Genomic DNA, 20621 nt, shown 5'->3' on the forward strand with positions numbered 1-20621 from the left:
AGGAGTCGAAACAGAACACATGAGTCTCATCTTTTAGTGAAAAAAAAAACAGCTTTGTCTAGGGTGGCTTCAAGTGGAGAGCACGTGCGGGAACGAAGCCAGCAGGACCTCTCGAAACACACTCGTAAATACCAGTATTAGAAGCAAGTTTTTAGGAAGAGGGGAGAAAAGAAACATAGCATACAGAAAGAGACGCTTGTGATGTATATACACACACAACAGTGAGCTAGAGTAGAGTGTATAATTGACTAGTCAGGGCATGCAGCAGCACCAAGAGGTCGGCTCTGGCCATTATCTCCTCTTGATGTTTTGGAATAGAACAGAAGAAGACGTAGGGCTGCTTGCTTGCTGCTCTTTCCCGTTGAGATGAAATCATGCTGCCTAGGATCAAGATCTTCATGGTCGTCTTTATCGCGGGCAGCTGTCGTATCTTCCATCTTTGCGTCAACTCTGGCGGTAAAAAAAAGAAAAAAGTGCGTGAGTTTTAGTCTGCTACTAGCATGCCTTCATGCGTTACGTTGACTCATTACTTACAGGTCTCTTTCTCCCAATTGCAATGAAAACCACCTAATTGTAATTGGGAAGTAATAATCACGAACGGATGTAACCGAACGTGAATATCTGTCAATGCGTGAGTTTTTCTCGTTTCTGCTCTTTCTTATTCAATATCCACCATCAAATTGCTTTCCCACCGCCAACACGCGACCATTCGTTTACATCAACAGACAGCACATCCGTCTTCTCAGTTGGGCTTATGAACTATTTGTTATTTCTTGTTGGATGTTATACCGACATAGCAAAAGGCGTTGCTAGCCGCAGCAAGTCCACTAGTGGAGAAACGAGTTCGCGTGTAAGGAGACTCTATACGTTGGTCTCCCCACCAACGACTGCTGTTTCCATCCATAAACATTTGCACCAGATACGCCCACGTGTAAATAATCTTATACTACACACCGGTGTGTGCTTAAACACGGGATGGTTCGAGGATGGAAAAGAAAATGCGTGACTTTGAAAGATAAACCTTTACAAGAATTACTACCTTCAGTCGATACCGATCGTAAGATGGTCCCGATGTATCTACGCGCGAATAGAATAACAACAACGTGCCGTGAGTTTTGGTTTTATTTTCTCTGCTTAGACTCAATAGTGTCCGATGTGTGTGTATGTACTACATTCATACTACATACACATAGGCACATGTTGGACGTACTATGAGATTCTATAAACAAATCGTGTTGTTTACACTGCTTCGTTTTCGGCCGCAATGTAAATATTTGAACTTTGGACGTGTAAAGATGCCGGTTAACGGTTCAAAGTTCTACAGAGAAAAGGGTGAAGGTCGCAAGATATAATTATCGCAAAATTTAAAAAGAAATATGTACTTCAAAGTGTATTACTATCGCCACTGGCATTTCCATATAATATAAAAACATAGCAATGTGCCAGATTCTGGCGAAACCAGCAGGTCAGCCCAAAGTAGCAAGAATTGACAAAAACTTCCAGAGAAGGTGAAAAATGAAAAAAAAAAGTCACAACTAAAAAAGAAAGAGAGTGAAAAAAAAAAACTATACCATGAGGAAAAAGAAGGCTAGTCCAAATGTTACAGAGAAGCACTGTTTTCACTGCGACGACGCCTTTTTCTGCTTCCGCTTCGACGACGCCTTTTTAGACTTTTTCTTCTTCTTCTTCGTTTCGCGACTCGAATCGGATGAATCACTGCTCGAAGAGACGTGGCGCTTCTTTCGGCTTTTCTTCTTCCGCTTACTACCACCACCCGATTCAGATGAGCTGCTATCCGACTCTGAAGTACTGCTGGTACTACTACTGCTCGTACTACTCGACCAGGAACGCTTCCGCTTCTTGATTTTTTCCGATTTTTCTTTGTCTTTATCTGTTGAAAATCAAATCAAATGGAAATTTATTCAAAATATATTGAAAACAGAACCGACCGCGTCGGCCAAAAACTGAAAATAAGGACGATACCGGTTTGCTTGTCGTCAGTTTTGCTCGATTTCGCTTTGTCGCCGTGGCGAACGTCACTTGAAGGTTTCAACTCATCCTTCTTCTCTTTCTCGTCTTTGCTCTTCTTGTCCTCCTTTTCTTTGCGTTTGTGTTTCTTGTCCTTCTCCTTCTCTTTGGTCCGACCTCGTTTGTCCTTGTCACGCTTATCTTCCTTGCGATCCTTCTGCAATCATAGAGAAGAAACAAATACTGACTGCATACTGCTGCAATTTCTACACGTTTGATTGATTAATTACCTTCTCTTTAGCAGGACTAGATCGTTTGTCCTTGTCTTTTTTACCTCCTTCCTTCTTATCCTTTAATTTATCTTTATCTTTGGTGTCATCCACCTTGTCCTGATTCCTAGCAGGTGGTTGCTGTTCCGGTTCCACTTTGTCGCCTAATCTATCCCGGACCGATTTCTTCTTGTCGTCGATTTCAGGAAGTTTCAGGTCAAGGGCAGGATTGAATTTCGGTATCACCAATGGTGGTGGTGCAACTCTCAGATTAAGTAAGGAATCAGGAGAGACTCTTGTATTATTAACATCCAAGTCAAGATCTCCAATAGCCTTTTCTGGAGCGGAGGAATCAAGCAGGACGCGCCGTTCGGGTCGCAGTTTAATTTCAATTACTTTCGGCTTGATTGCGCTTATTGCTCGACGAAAGATGGCGTTATCTGCTCTTTTGATTGGTCCGGGATCTGCTATAGAGACAATGTCTGACACGTTCTTCAAGGGTTCCGATGCTTCTTCTTCTTCCGAATCTTCTTCCCATCGCGAATGCGGCAACGGAAGGGCTTTATCTTTCACCGCTTTATCATCCTTCTCCCTTTCGCGGCTTCGTTCCTTCCTAACTTGCGTTTTCTGGCGATCGGCATCTTCTTCAGCAGGTACTACATCGTCCACCAGTGATTCGAGGCTTTTGTCGGTCGTGATGATGAGAACATCTTCTAAGGCGGCCTCTTCTTCCTGCACAGCCCCAACTCGCTGTTCATTGCTTTCTTTATTGTCAACAGTCTCCAATTGAGGTTTATCAGCCTCTGTGGCAACTGAATCATCGAATCCACCGCTACAATCACCTACTAAAATTTTAAAAAAAATTATCTTGCGTTATCATTACAGACTGAAAACTGTTGACTTAAAGAGTTTGGGGTGGGAGTAAAAAAATCTTACCCGGAACTGGTTGCTCTGTTTGGCTTGGTGTTTTTGCAGGCTCAGCTTGGTCTTCAATGTCGACACTCTTCTTTTTCTCGTGTTTGTTCTTCTTTTTGTTCTCCTTGTCTTTTTCTTTTTCCTTCTCCTTCTCTTTTTCCTTCTTCTTTTTGCGTTTCTTGTCCCGCTTCTTGTCTTCCTCCTCCTTCTCCTTCTTTTCCTTCTTCTTCTCTTTCTCCTTCTCCCGGTCCTTTTCTTTTTCTTTTGATTTATCTTTCGTAGTTGTGCTGGATCTACTACTGACCGAACTGTGCGAGCCTCCACGTTCACGATCCCGTTCTCGCGATACAACTTCCGCTCTTCGGCTGCTCTCTTTAGTGTCCCGACCATCGTGACGGGATCGAACCTTTTCACGGTCACGATCTCGTTCTCTGTCTCGCTCTCGATCCCTTTCACGCTCTCGGTCACGGTCACGCTCTCTGTCCTTGTCTCGATCACCTCGGTCTCTATCTCTTTCTCGATCCCGTTCACGACTATCCTTCATATAGCCATGGTCCCTTTCACGTTCGCGTTCCTTTACCCTCTCTCTGGGTTTCTCTGGAACTTTTTCTGGCTGATCAGGACGACGAGGTTTCGTGTAAATAAGAGGAGCATCCGATTCAAATTCTCCTGGTGGAGGCGGTGGAGGCGATCGACGGGTTCTGTCTGCTTCGGGATAATATTCACGCTCGTAATCAGCTCGTCGTTCCTCTCGATATCCACGCCCTCGACCCAAGTCTAGCGAAAGCAGCGATGGAGGGGCACCTACAATTCCCATTGGTCCTCTTGGTCCCATGTATCCAGGAGGATAAGGCCCGCGTGGGCCCATTCCTCTCGGCATGCCAATTCCAAAGTGGGGTCCTCGTGGCACATAGCCACCCATTGGGCCACCCCGGCCTATTGGGCCCATAGGACCTGGAGGACCGCCGTATCCTCGCATTGGTGGGCCTTGCGGACCCATTGGTGGATAACCGTAGGGAGGATAATAGTTTGCTGATGCGGCATTGTTGAACTCTTCGCGGTACTCACGAGGATACCTTAATAGCAAAGATATTTATTGATCATTTCTAAATGAAGATAAAGTCGAATTTTACCTTCCGGGTGATCCATGAGGTGATCGATCGTAAAAACCATGCCGACCTCCACTTCTCGGACTAGGAGACCTTCCACCCGAAGGCGATCGTGATCGCGATCTACCTCGACGACCTCGCACAGCTGGACTTCGTCTCCGACGGCTGGGCGAATGCGACCGAGAACGCCTGTGCAATAAACAGAAAAGATATTTAGAAAACAACTATTTAACCACCTTGTGTGCTGTGACAAAAAAGGCAAAATCTAAATTAGCCAATGCCAAAGAAAAGAAGAGGTACTTCTACGAAAAATAAAAAAGGATCCTTCCGACCCACTGTAACACTAAGTTGGACTTGAGAAATTGAAAGAAAAATTGCCTTCGGGGTGGAGATCCGCTTCGTGATCGACTGCGCTGTCGAGGTGATTTGGACCGACGTGTTCTAGACCGCGACCGACTCCGTGAACGAGAAATCGATCTTCGCTTTTTTCGTGCCCTATCACGTTCTTCCTTCTCCTTCAAGAGTTTTTCGAAGGCAGCCAGGGGGTCTTCAATCACACTGACGTACGTTATTCGGCAGAACATTGTGTAAGCATGGTATAATGAAAATTGAAAAAATAAAATAAAATCTTTAAATGTAAATACCCTTGCTGTAAAATCGGATGGCTGGCCAGCTGATTGGCAGCACTTGAAGCATGGTTGCCGTACCCTGGAGGCATTCCCATGCCGTTAGGGGGAAATGGTGGAGCACTAGAAAACGTATATAGAATACATAGAGGTAAGAAAACTGGACCGCTGCATCATGTCTACTCGTTTCTTACCCCGGGTAACCCATTGGAGGTAGTCCTCTTGGTCCTCCTGGCGGTAGCATTGGTCTAGCTCCGGGTGGTGGGATAGATGGGCCCTGAAACCGGGGAGGCGGCATCGATCGCGGGAATCCCGGCGGTGGCATGTGAGTCGGCGGTTGGGCAGTCATAAGCGGCTGGATCGGTACAGAATTCTGTGGCGGTAAAGTTGGTGGGGCTGGTGCAGTCTGTACAGTACTTGGGGTAGGCAATAGCGGGGCTGACTGCGACGAATGAGGGATACGTTGCATCGCCATCAGCCCTTGTTGAATTAGGGCAATCTGTTGTATATTCTGTGAACCTGAAACAACATTTACATAGCCTTAGAAAACAATCAAATCAAGTGAATGGCCATTTATGAGTTTACCAAGCAAGAGTGGATTTCCTTGCAATATAGCTTGCTGTAATGCAATTAAGGGTGCTTTTTGAGCTAACATGGACAAATTGTTGACAGCTGGGGGAACAGTTTTAGACGGTGCAGTAGGTGACTGTTTAATCACATCAGATTGATTCCCTTCCGCAGCAGCTGGCTTTTCGTCGACGGTAGGTGTAGAGATTCTAACCTCTTCGAGACTTTCCCCGCCTGGTGGTGGTGGCTCACTGGGTTCTTCAAAGAACTTTTCATCTACCGCTGGAGAAGCAACCATTTCTTCTTTGAATTCTTCATCCTGTTGAATCACGGGTACACATTTAACAACTCCACTCCATCAAAGGCTTCGATATTCGATATTATTTAGGTGAGAATTTTACCTCCAAAATAAGTTCGGGCTCTTCTTTTTCTTCTTCAACGTCTTCCTTGACTTCTGGAACAACCACAGACTCGACAACAGCAGGGACAACGGGTGTAGCTTTTGTGTAGCCCGTTTCACTACGGAAATTGGTTACGGCGGTACGTAGAAACCGGTTAGGTATCAACGTGTCGGGAGAAACAGCTTTCGTATGACACTGGGGGCATTCTTGTTCTTCTGAATCGAGAAGGAGAGCTCGTATACCTTTAAGAAAGAATATAAATGTTAATAAAATGCAAGTCATATATCTGAGTTATTCGAACTTACAATCATCACAGAATGAGTCTCCACAGCATGGAATAAGTACTGCGTCGGATAGCAGATCTTTGCAAAGAGAACAAAGAAGTTCAGATGGAATGACAGGTTTAACAACTTCAGGTGTAGGCGATTCTGCCTGAAAAGGCGGTCGTTCTTTTTTGATCTCTCGGTAGGCCTCGCTAATGAGAAATTGGAAGATACACTTACGTAATTTTGACGATAAAAGAAAAACTAAAAAAATTAGACTAACTGATCAATTGCTGGGACGGCAAAATGGCCAGATGGAGTCATCATCGCACCAGGAACTTCTGGTCCTTCGACAGGGACCATGAAACTTCGCGGAATTCCCGTACTTTTTTTAATGTCCATTGTCTAAAAAAAATGAAATTGAAGAGCTTGTAATTTTACTCAACAACCTTGGATCAGATGTAACATCATACCAGATTTAATGGGCATTGCTTGATCCAATGACCAGGCATACCACACTTAAAGCAGCAATAGTTACCGGGGACAGGTCCAACCTGGCCCTGACCACGAATTTTCATGTATCTAATGGGAAAAAATATCAATTAGACTTCACTTGAAAAGTATAATCAGCATTTTAAATGTTACTTGGAGGGGTCATAATCCTGAGTTGATTGGGTCATCATGGCCTTGATTTTGTCCTCTTCGGAAGCTTCACTTCGAGACAGATCCGTTGCCTTAACAAAACAAAACAAAGTTTACAAAATTAACAATTAAAAAAGAAAGAGCTATCAAATAATCATACAATAGCAGAGACTTTTAACGGAAATGAGCATGCATACCTGGGCCAAATTGTCGAGAGCGGAGCCGGAGGAATCAGCACTGATGTTCGCCATGGCAACCGTGACTTCGTTTTCATTTCTGGTCGGCGGGGGAGCCTAAAATTTTCGATTATAACTCATATTTCTAGGAATAATAAACGAAAACTCTATGACAAAAAATAAGATTGCGACAATAGGAGGGCGAAGGAGGAGGAAGATCAAGTGTCGTGCCAAATATTGATGTATCGGTTTAGCATCACACATTTGGCTTCCGGCAAAGTGGACCATTCATGTATTTGAAAACTAGTTCCAACTAGTGAATTAATTACTTATCGAGCAAAATTTGCAATGAACTTCCGGGTTTCGACTTTCAAAAGAATAAATAGTAAAAAAGGAAGTGTGCATGAATCACATACACCGCAAGGATTCGATTCCCATGACGAATTTTAAAAAATAAATAAAAATAAAAAAAAAAATAATGGAAGGGCGGAGAGGGCACATTGATGGTTTAGGTAATACTCCGAGCGTGACACAATCTTTAACAGCCGTTTGAAACAAGAACGACATCACCAACGAATGAATTAAATTTATCACAGCCATGAAAACCCTATCACTAACAATAAGCTGCAACATTTACAATTAAATAAAATGTCTAAGAAAACAATTTTTCATCAATCTTTAAATGTAACACAAAGTTCTTGAAATATTATGAGTACGGAATATATCACAGTAGCCGGCGGCAGCAGTCCCACGTCCTCTTTCGTACGAAACGTGAATTTATAAATAAAAACGACTTTAAAAAAACTACTGATAAAAGTTGATTGATTCTTTGCAAAATCTAGCTTTGAGTGTGAGTGAGCATTAATTTTAAATTGGTTTAACTGGAGTTCTTTTAAAAGAGAGTTACTAATCCACTGAGAAGGGAGGAAGACGTCAGGTACATACACCCTTTGATGACGAAGTCAACGTCGACGATGTTCCGATCAAAGAAGGTTCGCCTCTATCCCTACAATAATTTTTTTAAGATTTACTTTTCAAAATCAGTTGGGGCATGACAACAATTCCACTGAATTAAATTAATTATGAATTTCATTAAAATTGGTTTTTCAGTCAGTAAGCTAGATGAAGTTTGCTAAAAAATGTTTGCAAGGAAATCTTACCAGATCTTCTTGTTTGTGGCTCCAGCTACAGGAACCCGCGCCACAATCAGAGAAGTATTTTTGGCAATTAGTGCTGATTCATCTGTATAAACTGTACGAAAAACTAGTTACATCCTTGCTCGGAAAACTTCCAACACTAGTTTACCTTCATTTGTCTGCGCATTTGTGATCATAAGGTCAAAGTCTGTAGCCTTGCCCAATTTCTTCTGGTAGACAATTGCCTTTTTTAAGTCGGCAACTGAGATATGCAGGCCATCAAACGTAATTGTATCATAGTCAATCGCCGATTTGAACTTGTAATGGATAGACATTTTCCCGGTACAATTTGCTTACTAAAGACATACAACCAACAGAGATTAAAATCTGAACTTTGAATGACGAAATACAGAAAGCCAAGCTTAACCAAACAAACTTAATTCGATTATTTAACATAATGTAAGGGGTAAAAGAGGTATATTATATTATCTCACCATATTCTTGGAAAAATCGTAAGCGTCGAGTCGAACCGGGGACGTCTTCTTCAGTAGGTAGGCATCAAACGCAGTCACTTCATCAGTAAGCATGGAGGCCAATCACCCGCGTCACCTAACGGTATGCCCAACAACCCATGTTTGGACCAAGAGATGGTGCGATTTTTCAACTACGGTTCATAAAAAACCTCTTTGATGGAGACCTTCTAAAATGTGGGATGGAAGGAAGATGGTTAATCCAGGGGTTTAGATGCAGCGACCCTGAAATCGTGTTCGTATGTAAACACGGGCGATACTACGGGCACATAGAGCAATAATAATGGAGTTTCTGTCACTTTTCTTAAGTGCAAATTTAACACAAAAAAATAAGACGTCATTATACGGCACTTTGTATTAGCTGATCCATATCATAAGAAAATCATATCACCAACAAATGCAAGTATCATAGAGCCACTTCAAGTAATCCACCACATTAGAAAGGTTCAGTTAGTAACAAGTGGAAAGAAGCCAAACGTAAGAGATTCCACATTCCAAGTCCGCACGCTATCCATGCTATCTACCATCCGCGCTTCGCGGACTTTCCTTGTTGTGCAACATGTAAATGGGCACATTTTACGAAAATGGGTAGAAAAGCAAATATGCAAATCAGTAATTATAACATGGTGCCTCTATCTTGACGTGCGTCCATTGTGCCAGAAAGACTACATCGAATCGAAATCTCAGGATATAATTCCGTGTAGTAATGCGTAAGACTAAAAAATGTATCCAGAATAATGGTTCTTAACAATTCATTTGGAATACCTTGTACTTCGAAAATGCCATTCAATCGCCTTTCAGTTTTCTTGGCGATTGCGCTACCATTAGGTATAGTTATAAGTTGCCCAAATACAGCTCAACAGACTAGCAGGTTGGATATTTGTTCTAATGTTGGATCATACATCAACGGATCTGTCACCTCTGCTGATGGCTGCTTCAGTGTTGTTGCTGAAAATGACTGTATGTATGGAATGACACAGTGGGAAGCTGCAGCAATGTCATTTGAACAAAATTTTGGCTTTCACTTGAATGCATATGATGCTTATGATGTGAATGGAAATTTCCCAAGATTTGCATTGAACATCACCATTTCCAAAAATTTACATAAGCCAGTATGGTTTATGTATGAAGATTTTATTAAGCCCCATGATGCCAAATGTTTTACATTAATCAAACACAATAACAAGTCAAAATGTGAGGATGTTTTGCCAAATTATGATTGCCTTGTCAGAGATTCTGCAAGTTCACTTATGACAAGTGATTCCTACACAACCATTAGGATTCTAGCTGATGGAGAAAAAATGCAGTATAAATTTAGAAATTTATATGGTCTGTTCCATCTACCTGTTGGCCCCAGAAAAATAAAGTAATTTCTAACCAAGTTTTTTCATTATAGCTAGGAATGTGGGTGATGGGATAATATTCTTCTACAGTCAGACATCAAGAACGAACCACCTTGTAATTACTTTCCAAGCTTTAGCTGGCATAGATAGCTATAAAGTTACACTTTGCCATAAGGGAAAAACTATATGCCCTAAGAACTTCAAAGTGAATTTGTCGGATGCTTCTACATATTTCGAAAGGTCTGGTAAATCGATAGTTCTTCCGAAATATTTTATGGTTAAATATGCATTCTCACATAGGTACACCAATTTGGTAACTTTCCAAATTTCGCAAGTGACATTGGAAAAAGGGAACTATGAACTTGTTATCGACTGTGAAAACTTTTCAAGCCATACGGCTGGCGCCAGTTGTTGCAACCAAAGTAGAATCTTTGAAATTTACATTGCTCATCAATTTGGCACAGCGGATATCGCAACAATAATAGCCCTGACTCTCCTTTTCGCTTTCTGTATCCTTGGCGCAATGGTGCTGTATCTTCGACAAAAAATACTGGAACCAAGTATAATGTTTACAGCTTTTTTCCCCCTATCGTGTCTGAAAAATATTCCTTTTATCTCTTATTTCAGTTCCCAAGGATTTCAGAATGCTGCTGGTTTTTGATTCAGTTAGCATCCAGCACACTCAATATGTGAAGGCGACACGAATTTTCCTGCGTAAATTGCTGGGCGTGGAGGTGCTGCTAGATGTTGCCGATATGGAAAATCAAGAACAGGGTTCTCCTTTTCAGTGGTATATTATGGCCATTGAACGAGCGGACTGCATCGCTGTTGTTATTCCTCAAAAAGCGGACTATTCCGAGTGTCGTGGTTCGCCCTACCACAAAACCTTCCAATTGTGCCTAAATATGCTTGCATCTCACCAAGCAAATACGCCAATAGATAATAAGACTAAAGGCTCAAATAGATATGTTACCCTTATTCTTCCTGACTCAGACCCAGAACAAATTCCTCCGTTTACGAAGTTTATGGCTCGTTTCCAGATCCCGTACGATTATTTTTTCCTGCGACAGCATATTCAGTCAATCCGAAACCCATTCCGTGTACGTTTGCCCAGAGGGTTCCCTCTTAAGCAAAAATCCACAAACAAACTATTTTCCACCATTGTTGAACGCCTAGATGTAACTGAAGAACACGTTTCACTTATGCTATGCGATAAAGGAAGTCGTAACGATCAATCCAATCACGATTGCCAGTCAAATCTGTTACCAGAAGAGCTATTGGCAATCCAGAATCGAACCGAAGAACTGGATGCAATTTACGGAAATAATATCCAAAGTGTAAGACATTTAGCAGCAGTGATAGGCCCCAACAAATTTTAGATTTCTACTTAGGTCTACTGCTATGGATGTAATTGTTTTACGGTTCATAAAAATATACAGTATTATCATGTTTTTAGAACTCGACTAGTTTGGGAAGCTTTCAATTTCAAAACACCCCTAGTGGCGCTAAACCAAACTATTGCAAACACAAGAACGCAGACGAATTTTCATTCCAAATGAAAATCTGCCTATCGAATTCTGGTATTTATTACTTCGGAGCAAAAAGATGACAAACAGTGAAACTGAAAAAAGCCATTCCCTTGTAAATTTTTTCGTCTTTGATACTAATCGGAATTTCCCAGAAGATGAGGTTCGCAAAATAAATCAGTAATCATAATCTGGTTGCTAATATTTCCCCTTGGTAGGAATACAAAAGTATTGTTTACTATTATCCAAAGGAGACTTCAAAGGATACCCAAATGAAAGAAATTGGCAGGACAGCTGCAATATTAAAATTTAGCCAGTAAAAATGTTATGCTTGCAAGCTAGAATTTTGCCTAAGTGTTTTTTCTTCCAGAACGTTTGGGACCTCTGGTTCATGCCATTCATTACATACTAGAAAAACAAGACAGTATTTCAATGAACCAGAACCTGGGTTTTGCATGGCCATGGTAAAAACAGGAATTAACTATAAAATATAATAGCTCAATTTCTTACTGTTTTCTAAACTAGACTGTGAAGTTGCCCACTGTGCCTGTTGATAATGACATTGAGACACATGACAAGGTTTTTAACTCTCTCCTTGTCCATTCATATCACATGTTTCGCCTTTTCATGGGAAGTATGAGTTCAGCTTTAAAGGTTTCAGACCAACCTGAAGAAGAGTTAGAGCAATTGAAACTAAGAGCAGCTTACTTTTACTCCAAGGTAATGGTTAAATTCCTGTCTTGTCATGATATAGTAATTGATTGGTTCAAATACTTACAGCACTTGCAGATGATGCCTTTAGAAGATGCTGATCTAGCAGATGCATTCCTTGGAATTCAATTCTTACCAATGGATAAATTGTCTTTCCTTAAAGTCAGAAGTCTAGTTAGTCATGTTGAACAGACATTTTCTTGTATTACTTCTACAACAGTGCTTTATCAAGATCAAATTGTGTGGTTAGTCACTAGAAATCACAATCTGTTCTTCTTTAATGATATTATGTTTCCTAGGACTGGTCTCTGTCAAGATGATATCCAGCTAATCTACAACTACCTCACCACAAAACTATTTCCTGCATCACTAAGCCTTAGTACTGAAACCAGGTTGACATTGCCATATTTTCAGTTAATTCACAATGCCAACAAAACAGTTTTTTTTTTTAGATTTTTGACAGGTCCTGCCGATGTGCACAGTCTCTCGTCAGAAATGCGCATTCCCCATGTGTTTCTAAACCATAGTCAAAACATTCCAGATGAGTGTCAGTTGGTTGTTTATAGAATTGCAGGAGTTACAGTTTGTCTATTCATACCAGCGTCTGTCGAACTGGATCATGATTTTTTTGCATCACTTGATTTAATTGTTGGGCCAAGGATAATTGCCCTCTCGGCAGATGTAGCAGAGCAAGCGTTGGTACGAAAAACTAATTCATCTCTCAATACGGGCACGGACTCCATTCGTTTCCTATATTTTAACCAATGGAATATGGCGTTTAAATCTACGCTTCATCAAAGCATACCTGGACATAGAAGAATTCTGCAATGTCAACCATCGGCTAATAACGACGTTATTAAGGTAACAATTTGTTCGTCAGGTGACGTAAATCATTTGGTAGTGATACAAAAATTGGTTTCTCGCTCAGACATGTGCCGATTTGTGCGAAGATTTTTCGAGTTTTGGAGAAGGTGAGATTCTTGTTAAAACGAAAAGCGACGCCTGGGTTATAGGAAAGTTGTCTAACCAACGGCACCTGTATGTAGTGGTCACCCGCAAGAACGCTGAATTGGTTGATATTTGTGGTAAAAATTTCCATATAAAAAATTACAACTGTTTCACAAATAAGAATTTTTTTAGATGAAGTACGGCGACTTAGAAATCTTCTATTTAAGGATATCTTGTTGTTGGAGTAACGTTTTATGCAGCAAATTGTTACTTCATTTGAAAACACGTATGCGAACTTTAAATGCGCTATGTACTTTTTTTGTCTTAATCTTCTTGTTAATGCTTGTAAATAAACCATTACAGGATGTAAATCAATTTTACTTTTTAATCTATCAATTTACAGAACATTTCAAATGTATTCCATTTTCCTCTACACATCTCATAATCTATAGGCTTCTTGCTCTTTTATTATTCATACACTTCTTCCTTGTCTGCAATATACCTTACTATATCTGCTGGTCTCAACAATTTCTCTGCATCTGCATCTGGGATTTCAAAACCTATGATTCAACAAAATTTAGATTTAAATCTATACAGTAAATTCTCTGATTATTCCCAATTTACTAACACAATCCATCTTCTTACCAAATTCATCCTCCATTGCCATTACAACTTCCACATGGTCTAACGAATCAAGGCCCAAATCATTCATGAAATGGGATTCAAGTGTCAACTAGAACAAACAAAATTTGATGATTTTTAAGCTTTACATAAAATGTTACAATACATTACCTTAGCAGGATCAATTTTGTCGTAAAGTTTCAAAACAAGCAAAACCCTGTCTTGGATAATAGGTATGGACATGGGAGGTTTATCGCTGAAACATCTTTTGGTGTTGATTGTGACCTAGCAGATACAGAAGTTAACTATTACGAATTGCATGGAAAAACAGTAATGGTTCACTATGAAGAGGCACAAAATTAAAGTAAATTCTCATTCACACTGGCATGTGGGATGCTTATACTAACACAAGACATAGGTTACCTTGTTTACAGCTAATGTAGGTATCTGATGGGAAGTAAAAGAGTAGTTGGCTATTTGTTTTTGCAGACCTAAGACTAAAGGTTGTGGCCATGATTGTTGGCCGATTCTTACACCGGCATTCACAGCAGCTCGCAAAGACCGCACGAAGAGCGCCATTTTACTCAGACTAGTTTTTAGAGCACGGTGCAGAGTAAAGGGACTATAATATTTCGGGCCAGAAAACGAGAGCTTTGCTGGTAAGTGAAATGGCCGCACTGTCGCCACTTGCCACATATCATTTTTTAAGATTTCAGACATTTTCCGTGAACGCCAAGAAATAAAAATTTTTACCTTTTTCTTATAGTGAAACTATGTTTCAGCTTAAGTTTTTTTTACCATTATAATGCGTTCATTCCACAGCCTTCATTTAAACGCTTTTAAAATCCGAATAGTAGTATCCTCGATTAGAAGAGCGCCAGCAAAGAACGGCAAAGAAAGAGTAGAGCGTAAAATGCAAATTTACAACTCCAGAACGACATCGAACGGATCAGCTATACCTATTGGAATATTATTACCTGAAATACAATTTGAATCAACATCTTATGCAAGTATATGTGGCAGGCTATATAAAGAAAATGTTGAAGATCACGTGTCAAATGCAAGTTGGTTTTCTTTAGTGTTTTCCTTTTCCGTTTCCAAGACGACTGATCCTTTAAAGGGGTAGTAGACTAATCAGACTATGAAGGCCTTACCGGTTCACCATCAGATGCGCAAAGGATCATGTCATACCCGTCCCACGTTGCTATACTCGCATGCTGTGCACACAACGAAACCTGACACCTTATTGCCAAAGAGAAGGCTTGAAGAACATTTCCCTCCTGTTACCTGTCTTGTGAGGGTTTTTGACATTTATAAATTGCATCAAGGAAAAATTGGTAGTGTCTATGCCCCAGTTACCCAGCACCGTCTGGTGCTGGTAGTCGTTATGCTCATATTTATCGCCCCTATAGTTAGTTACAGGTCAATAGTATATTGCGGTTATCGTTTCAGTTGGTGGCCAGGTGACCCGGATCGTGGACCTCTATCAACAAAAACACGGAGAGCAAGATCGATATCGTCAATCGTCTTAGCGCGCTTCACTCTACAAGTTTTCCTTGTTTCATCTGCACCGTCAACGTCTCTTCCAGCCTTTTTTGCTTACCAACTGCAAATCAAGTAAATCTACCATTTGACCAAAGGGTTTGTCACTGTCTAGCTGTTGTACTTTTCTAAATCTTCGCATGTAAATATATAGACTTCGACTCTCGTAATCCTTTTGCCTCAACGGATTTCCAACTCCATTAAGATGTGACTAATAATCGATCGTTTCTTCTAAATTAGCTTTTGGGCTGCACGCTCTGATTCTATTTTCGGCAACGGAAATCACACGAGATGTCCGTGACAGTGCCGCTAGTCACTTTCGATTCGTCTGGCCAGAAACAAGACAGTAAAAGAAGGACGAAAATGGCAAACGAAAAAACTACTTTTCACGAGAGTGACGCGGTGCACTTGGCCAGTTTTACCCAGGTAACACTACGTTACTGTACTAATTAGTACGCAGTGAATTGATGAGTTTCATTTAGCGGATGGGACGTTGGATTCACCGATTTCGGCGTACTCGACAAATGATGTCCGATGTTCATCCAGGACCAGATGCAGATTTTCTGGAACGCTTCGCTTCAGGGGAACATCATCACCATGAGCGGCAAAGCGATATTGGTGGGAAGGCCTTCTTGTGTGGACAGCACTGCCGTGGGCAATTAGTGGTAGATACTACACAAAAAGGCCACTACAGAGTACGTATTATCCAACATACAAGTATATGCACTATCGCTATTGAATAATTCAACTTTCTACATCAAAAGTGGTTAGGCATCGTGAGCATGGCCATTATGTACAACTACATTTTCATCGTGGGTAGAACGGTATTCTGGGACATGCAAAATATGTGTCCAATTGCCTGGCTTGTTCTGGATTACGCGAGCGACCTGATTTACGTGTTTGACATGGCAGTTCACGCTCACGAAGGTGTGCTAACATCTTTCCTACGCGGAGCTAATCATTAACTAATGCTTGTACATTACACGCAGGATATCTTGAACAAGGGCTGATGGTAACGGATCCAGAGAAATTGCGACGTCACTACTGGCAAAGTTGGGATTCGAAAATTGATGTGAGTTTTCACGATAGATTTAAGGAAGGAAGGTGAATTTTTAAGGCCAGTCGTGTTAAAGATTTTCAGTTTGCTGCCAACCGATTTGCTGTATCTCGTGTGGGGTAGCCCAAATGAATGCATCCATGCGCCTTGTGGTGTCGTTGTTCGCATGAATCGACTGTTCCGCTTACCCAGAATGTTGGCTTTTTTCGACAAAACGGAGAATCAAACAAATTTCCCAAACGCTTTCCGCATTACAAAGGTTTGTTTTAATACGCCTCGACATATTTTTTTATAGTGAAAAGTCATTATGCTTCACAGGTTATGATCTACTTGCTTATTATCATCCACTGGAACGGTTGCATTTACTTCGCAATTAGCAACGCGATCGGCTTCGGCTCCGATGGTTGGGTGGTAACGCTGGTCGAAAACGGCGCTAATCTTTCGTTAACCTATCAGTACATTTTCACATTTTACTGGTCGACCCTGACGTTGACAACCATTGGCGAAACGCCACCACCCGAGATCGAAGTTGAATTTCTTTTCGTCATTGTCGAGTACATGATAGGCATCCTCATTTTCGCTACCATCGTTGGTAACATCGGCTCGATGATCACTAATATGAACGCTTCGCGTACCGAGTTCCAAACGAGAATGGACGCCGTCAAACAATATATGGTGTTCAGGAAAGTCTCAAAAGAGCTGGAAGAACGGGTTATCCAGTGGTTCGATTACATGTGGTCCAACAAACAGTCTCTAGACGAAGGCCAAGTGATGGACACCCTTCCCGATAAGCTCAAAGCCGAGATTGCAATCCACGTCCATCTTGACACGTTAAAACAAGTGAAAATATTTCAAGATTGCGAGCCCGGTTTGTTGGCAGAACTCGTCCTTAAACTTCAGGTCTAATATTTTGCCAATTTTCCTATTCTCTAATCTGCTCAACATTTTTCTTTCCAAAAAAAAAATTTAGCTTCAAGTGTTTAGTCCAGGCGATTACATTTGCCGGAAAGGAGACGTCGGGAAAGAGATGTACATCGTTAAGAGGGGGAAGCTAAGCGTGTGCTCGGATGACGGGAAAACGGTTTTCGTGACCTTAGGAGCTGGGAGCGTTTTCGGAGAAGTGAGTATCCTCAACATTGCTGGAAATAAAACGGGAAACAGAAGAACGGCCAATGTCCGTAGCGTCGGTTATTCCGATCTCTTCTGTCTTTCTAAAAGCGATTTGTGGAACGCGCTGCAAGAATATCCTGAAGGACGGAAAACGTTACTGGAAAGGGGCCGTCAGTTACTACTCAAAGACGGACTGTTAGACGAGGAAGTAAATCGACGCCATCAAGATGAAAGTGATTCTGCTAAAGACCGCATAGATAAACTTGGTAAGTTGATACAATAATTGTGAAAGCAAAGGCACCGTTGCTCTCATTTCTGTTTTGCTATTGCGCAGAGATGGCGCTAGATACCCTACAAACGCGTTTCGCCCGTCTGCTGGCCGAATACACGAGTAGTCAGCAAACAATCAAACAGCGAATTAGCAAAGTGGAACAATTACAACAACCGATTCCTGAAAACGGTGCAATCGCCGAGAACAATAGCGCTGCCACAATTATACTATCTCCCAATTTGAAAAGGAAAAGTTTCAATTTGCTCGATGTCCCCATGAGGTAATTTTTTTTTTATCTAGTCACACGCTAAGCATGAACCAAATGGCAATGCAAAATTAATGGGGTAATCGTTCTTTAAGTCCAATGGGTTGGTTCATTATTAAATTGGATTAATGATGTTACAGGAAACCTTCTACGTCACGGTCGGACGATGTCGCTGGGGATGAGGTCCCATACGTTCCTCCCATTCCATTCACAGAAAACGGCATTAGTGCGGACGTTTCAGCTTTCAATTTAACTCGGAAGGAATCTGAGAATCACCAATGAACATTCGAACTAGAAGAAATCGTCCCTTTTTTTTAAACGAAACGTTAGCTCAACCAATATGGCAACCCAAATATCTACGGAAAAACTGTTATTTTCTCCCGAACGTGACGTGCACTTTCAATAAGTCATGAATTCAGCCGAGCTTTTCCATTTTTCATTTTGATCTGTTCGCATTGAAACCGAAAGTAGGAGACAACTCCATTGAATTCTTAATGGACGCAGGTATTCTCCACCCTTGATCTGTATTATTTCTTGCCCTTATTTTTCTATCCGTGGTCTGCCCCCCACCCCCTCAAAAAAAAAAATGAAAAAGAAAAGGGAAAAAAATGGGCTATTCGTTTGATAATCGTTTTTTGATTTGGATTACTTTGATTGCATTTCTTTTGGGTTATCAATCACTCCTTACCAGCATGTCCTAGGTACGCCCTTAGACATTTGGATAAAAGAAAAGTTGCGTTATAGATACTGCGAATTCAAAAATACGCTAGCAAAAAAATACAAATATAGATGTGTGGGAGGACGTCTAAATGGCCCCAGAGTCTCGAGCATAACACTTTTTACCGCCTACCCGATCCCCAAGCTCGTTTCGGTATGCACACGAGCAGTCTACGCTAGTCGGTGGCAGAAATCCTTATTCGACATAGTATATAGTCAGATGCAAACTAGCCCCACGGCAGTTGACTTCTGTTGTCCTTTCATCTCGTCTCAGGTTAAAAGAAGGCTCGCATCGCGAAAAAAAGGAAACGGGGTGGGACGTCATTCAGGTACCCCCGTCGCCTCATTGTTCGATTGTCAGTCGGCCGATCTCGACCTCCCCTCTCTGTGTTTGTGCCTCGTTTTTACTGAATGTGTGTGAGGGTGTTCAGACTCGTTAGCATCATGGCACGTTGGTGGTTATGTTCAATTATCGTGCTCCTCACCATGTTTTTAAGCATCGTGATCGTGAAAGCTGAACGACACCACAGCGATTCAATTGTTCAACTTTTAAAGGAAAGGGATCAACTCGAAGTCGCTCATGCCATGCTGAGAAATTACAAAGGTGTGCTCCTGTCGCCATTTTTTTTTTACCTTTCGCTATTTATTTGACGTCTAACCTTTTCCGATTTGTAATTTTGGAATATTTGATTGTAGCCAAATTGATGAAATCGCCTTTTAGTGATCATGCCAACAACATGGGTCCTCCTGTTTGGGTTGGGGAAGCACCGCCAAACGTACTAAATGGGCAGGATGTCTTATGGGTAAGTGACAATGACTTGCTTATTTATTACTACCTGTTGCTAAATTATTAATGGCGACGGCAATGCATTCGATTTTAAAGGAGCCGGATATGAACGAAACGTTTACCGACGGGCCCGTAAAACGCACCGGACATTCACATCACATTAATCGATTAGTACGATCTCGGAACGAGCCCTTATCTGAAGAAATTTGCAAAACAAACAGGTAAACAACGTTTCAGAGTACGCACCTGACTGCAGTGTTAATTAAGTATTTTTTTTTTTACGTTCATCGTGTGGGCCAAAGGTACTGGAAACAAATCAACGAGACACGTGACATTTACGGACAAGAAGTGCGGATAGTCCACAGCACAGAATTCCGACAAGTGTGCTCTATCTATTTATTACATAAACGTCCACTTCATTGTGTTTAATAGCAAGTGCGCACATTATCTTTTCCAGTTTGCTTTCGTTTACGAATGCATCAGAGAGGGAGAACCATGTTCGGGTATTTCACTATTTCGCTCCCAATTGCAGGCGATTACCAAATTTTAAAACCAATCACTATGCAGGTATATCGGAGCAACTGCAATCAACTTGCGAGATGAGGCCTGGTTGGGCCAACATGTTACACGTAAAGCTATCGGCACTCGACGCCAGTTTGGCACCGCAATGGGGTTACGTTGCCGTGCCACATCACTGTGCCTGTAGAATTTATCCTCGAGTCAACCCATTTATCCCGTAACCACACATTACTTAATTTGATTTTTAAAATTTTTTTCTTCCGGGCAAAACAAAAAGTGATGAATAAAAAAAGATTTCTTCAACGATGCTGTTCCGTTGACAGCCTAATGTAATGGCTTGCCATTTTAACGGCAGCATTCCTCTCCCCCCTTTATATGTTGTTAATAGATGTTATCCGTTACCTCGTTCTCTGTATAAAAAATCCGAAGAATCAGCTTTGCGTTAAAACACACACTCACGTCTAATGTTGCAGATGAATATGGTTGTCTGTCTGGGTGCATGAATGTGTGTAAATGTACGTGTGAATTATCGATTTGTTTTCTGCCCTCCCTACAATATGATATTTCTAAACATCCTCGCTTATGGTGGTCGATTAAAACCC

The 20621-nt window shown here is 41.3% G+C and overlaps 6 protein-coding genes across 6 annotated transcripts; 4 read left to right on the forward strand and 2 right to left on the reverse strand.

The window, feature by feature from the left end:
• Window positions 1-1371: 1371 nt before the first annotated feature.
• On the reverse strand, window positions 1372-8735 carry LOC130690331 (E3 ubiquitin-protein ligase RBBP6-like). Its single transcript, XM_057513349.2, has 19 exons — window positions 8567-8735; window positions 8242-8428; window positions 8097-8187; window positions 7882-7942; window positions 6958-7053; window positions 6764-6852; window positions 6592-6700; window positions 6402-6523; window positions 6161-6330; window positions 5856-6097; window positions 5473-5773; window positions 5082-5406; window positions 4906-5010; window positions 4640-4819; window positions 4286-4450; window positions 3174-4228; window positions 2259-3079; window positions 1984-2185; window positions 1372-1891 (listed from the first exon to the last, which is right to left on the reverse strand). The coding sequence occupies exons 2-19, from the start codon at window positions 8405-8407 to the stop codon at window positions 1620-1622; spliced, it is 4572 nt and encodes a 1523-aa protein (XP_057369332.1). The 5' UTR covers window positions 8408-8428; window positions 8567-8735; the 3' UTR covers window positions 1372-1619.
• A 426-nt stretch (window positions 8736-9161) lies between these two features.
• Window positions 9162-11403, forward strand: LOC130689927 (uncharacterized). The gene is made up of 4 exons (XM_057512868.2): window positions 9162-9931; window positions 9999-10185; window positions 10246-10505; window positions 10573-11403. The coding sequence occupies exons 1-4, from the start codon at window positions 9340-9342 to the stop codon at window positions 11322-11324; spliced, it is 1791 nt and encodes a 596-aa protein (XP_057368851.1). The 5' UTR covers window positions 9162-9339; the 3' UTR covers window positions 11325-11403.
• A 74-nt stretch (window positions 11404-11477) lies between these two features.
• LOC130690048 (vacuolar fusion protein CCZ1 homolog) lies at window positions 11478-13501 on the forward strand. The gene is made up of 9 exons (XM_057513019.2): window positions 11478-11634; window positions 11690-11787; window positions 11842-11935; window positions 11997-12191; window positions 12252-12427; window positions 12482-12574; window positions 12635-13043; window positions 13111-13267; window positions 13323-13501. Exons 1-9 carry the CDS (start codon window positions 11551-11553, stop codon window positions 13376-13378), a joined length of 1362 nt encoding a protein of 453 aa, XP_057369002.1. The 5' UTR covers window positions 11478-11550; the 3' UTR covers window positions 13379-13501.
• A 25-nt stretch (window positions 13502-13526) lies between these two features.
• LOC130690263 (acyl carrier protein, mitochondrial-like) lies at window positions 13527-14366 on the reverse strand. The gene is made up of 4 exons (XM_057513270.2): window positions 14175-14366; window positions 13923-14036; window positions 13776-13863; window positions 13527-13690 (listed from the first exon to the last, which is right to left on the reverse strand). The coding sequence occupies exons 1-4, from the start codon at window positions 14328-14330 to the stop codon at window positions 13599-13601; spliced, it is 450 nt and encodes a 149-aa protein (XP_057369253.1). The 5' UTR covers window positions 14331-14366; the 3' UTR covers window positions 13527-13598.
• Window positions 14367-15496: 1130 nt separating this feature from the next.
• On the forward strand, window positions 15497-18557 carry LOC130689823 (cyclic nucleotide-gated cation channel subunit A-like). Its single transcript, XM_057512762.2, has 9 exons — window positions 15497-15719; window positions 15776-15988; window positions 16058-16220; window positions 16283-16365; window positions 16427-16609; window positions 16669-17250; window positions 17321-17726; window positions 17795-18011; window positions 18137-18557. Exons 1-9 carry the CDS (start codon window positions 15585-15587, stop codon window positions 18276-18278), a joined length of 2124 nt encoding a protein of 707 aa, XP_057368745.1. The 5' UTR covers window positions 15497-15584; the 3' UTR covers window positions 18279-18557.
• Window positions 18558-19016: 459 nt separating this feature from the next.
• Window positions 19017-20322, forward strand: LOC130690215 (uncharacterized). The gene is made up of 6 exons (XM_057513224.2): window positions 19017-19317; window positions 19410-19516; window positions 19597-19721; window positions 19803-19881; window positions 19958-20003; window positions 20068-20322. The coding sequence occupies exons 1-6, from the start codon at window positions 19125-19127 to the stop codon at window positions 20238-20240; spliced, it is 723 nt and encodes a 240-aa protein (XP_057369207.1). The 5' UTR covers window positions 19017-19124; the 3' UTR covers window positions 20241-20322.
• Window positions 20323-20621: the final 299 nt, after the last annotated feature.

The sequence above is a fragment of the Daphnia carinata genome, chromosome 7 (genome assembly GCF_022539665.2).
Source record: "Daphnia carinata strain CSIRO-1 chromosome 7, CSIRO_AGI_Dcar_HiC_V3, whole genome shotgun sequence".
NCBI lineage: Eukaryota > Metazoa > Arthropoda > Branchiopoda > Diplostraca > Daphniidae > Daphnia > Daphnia carinata.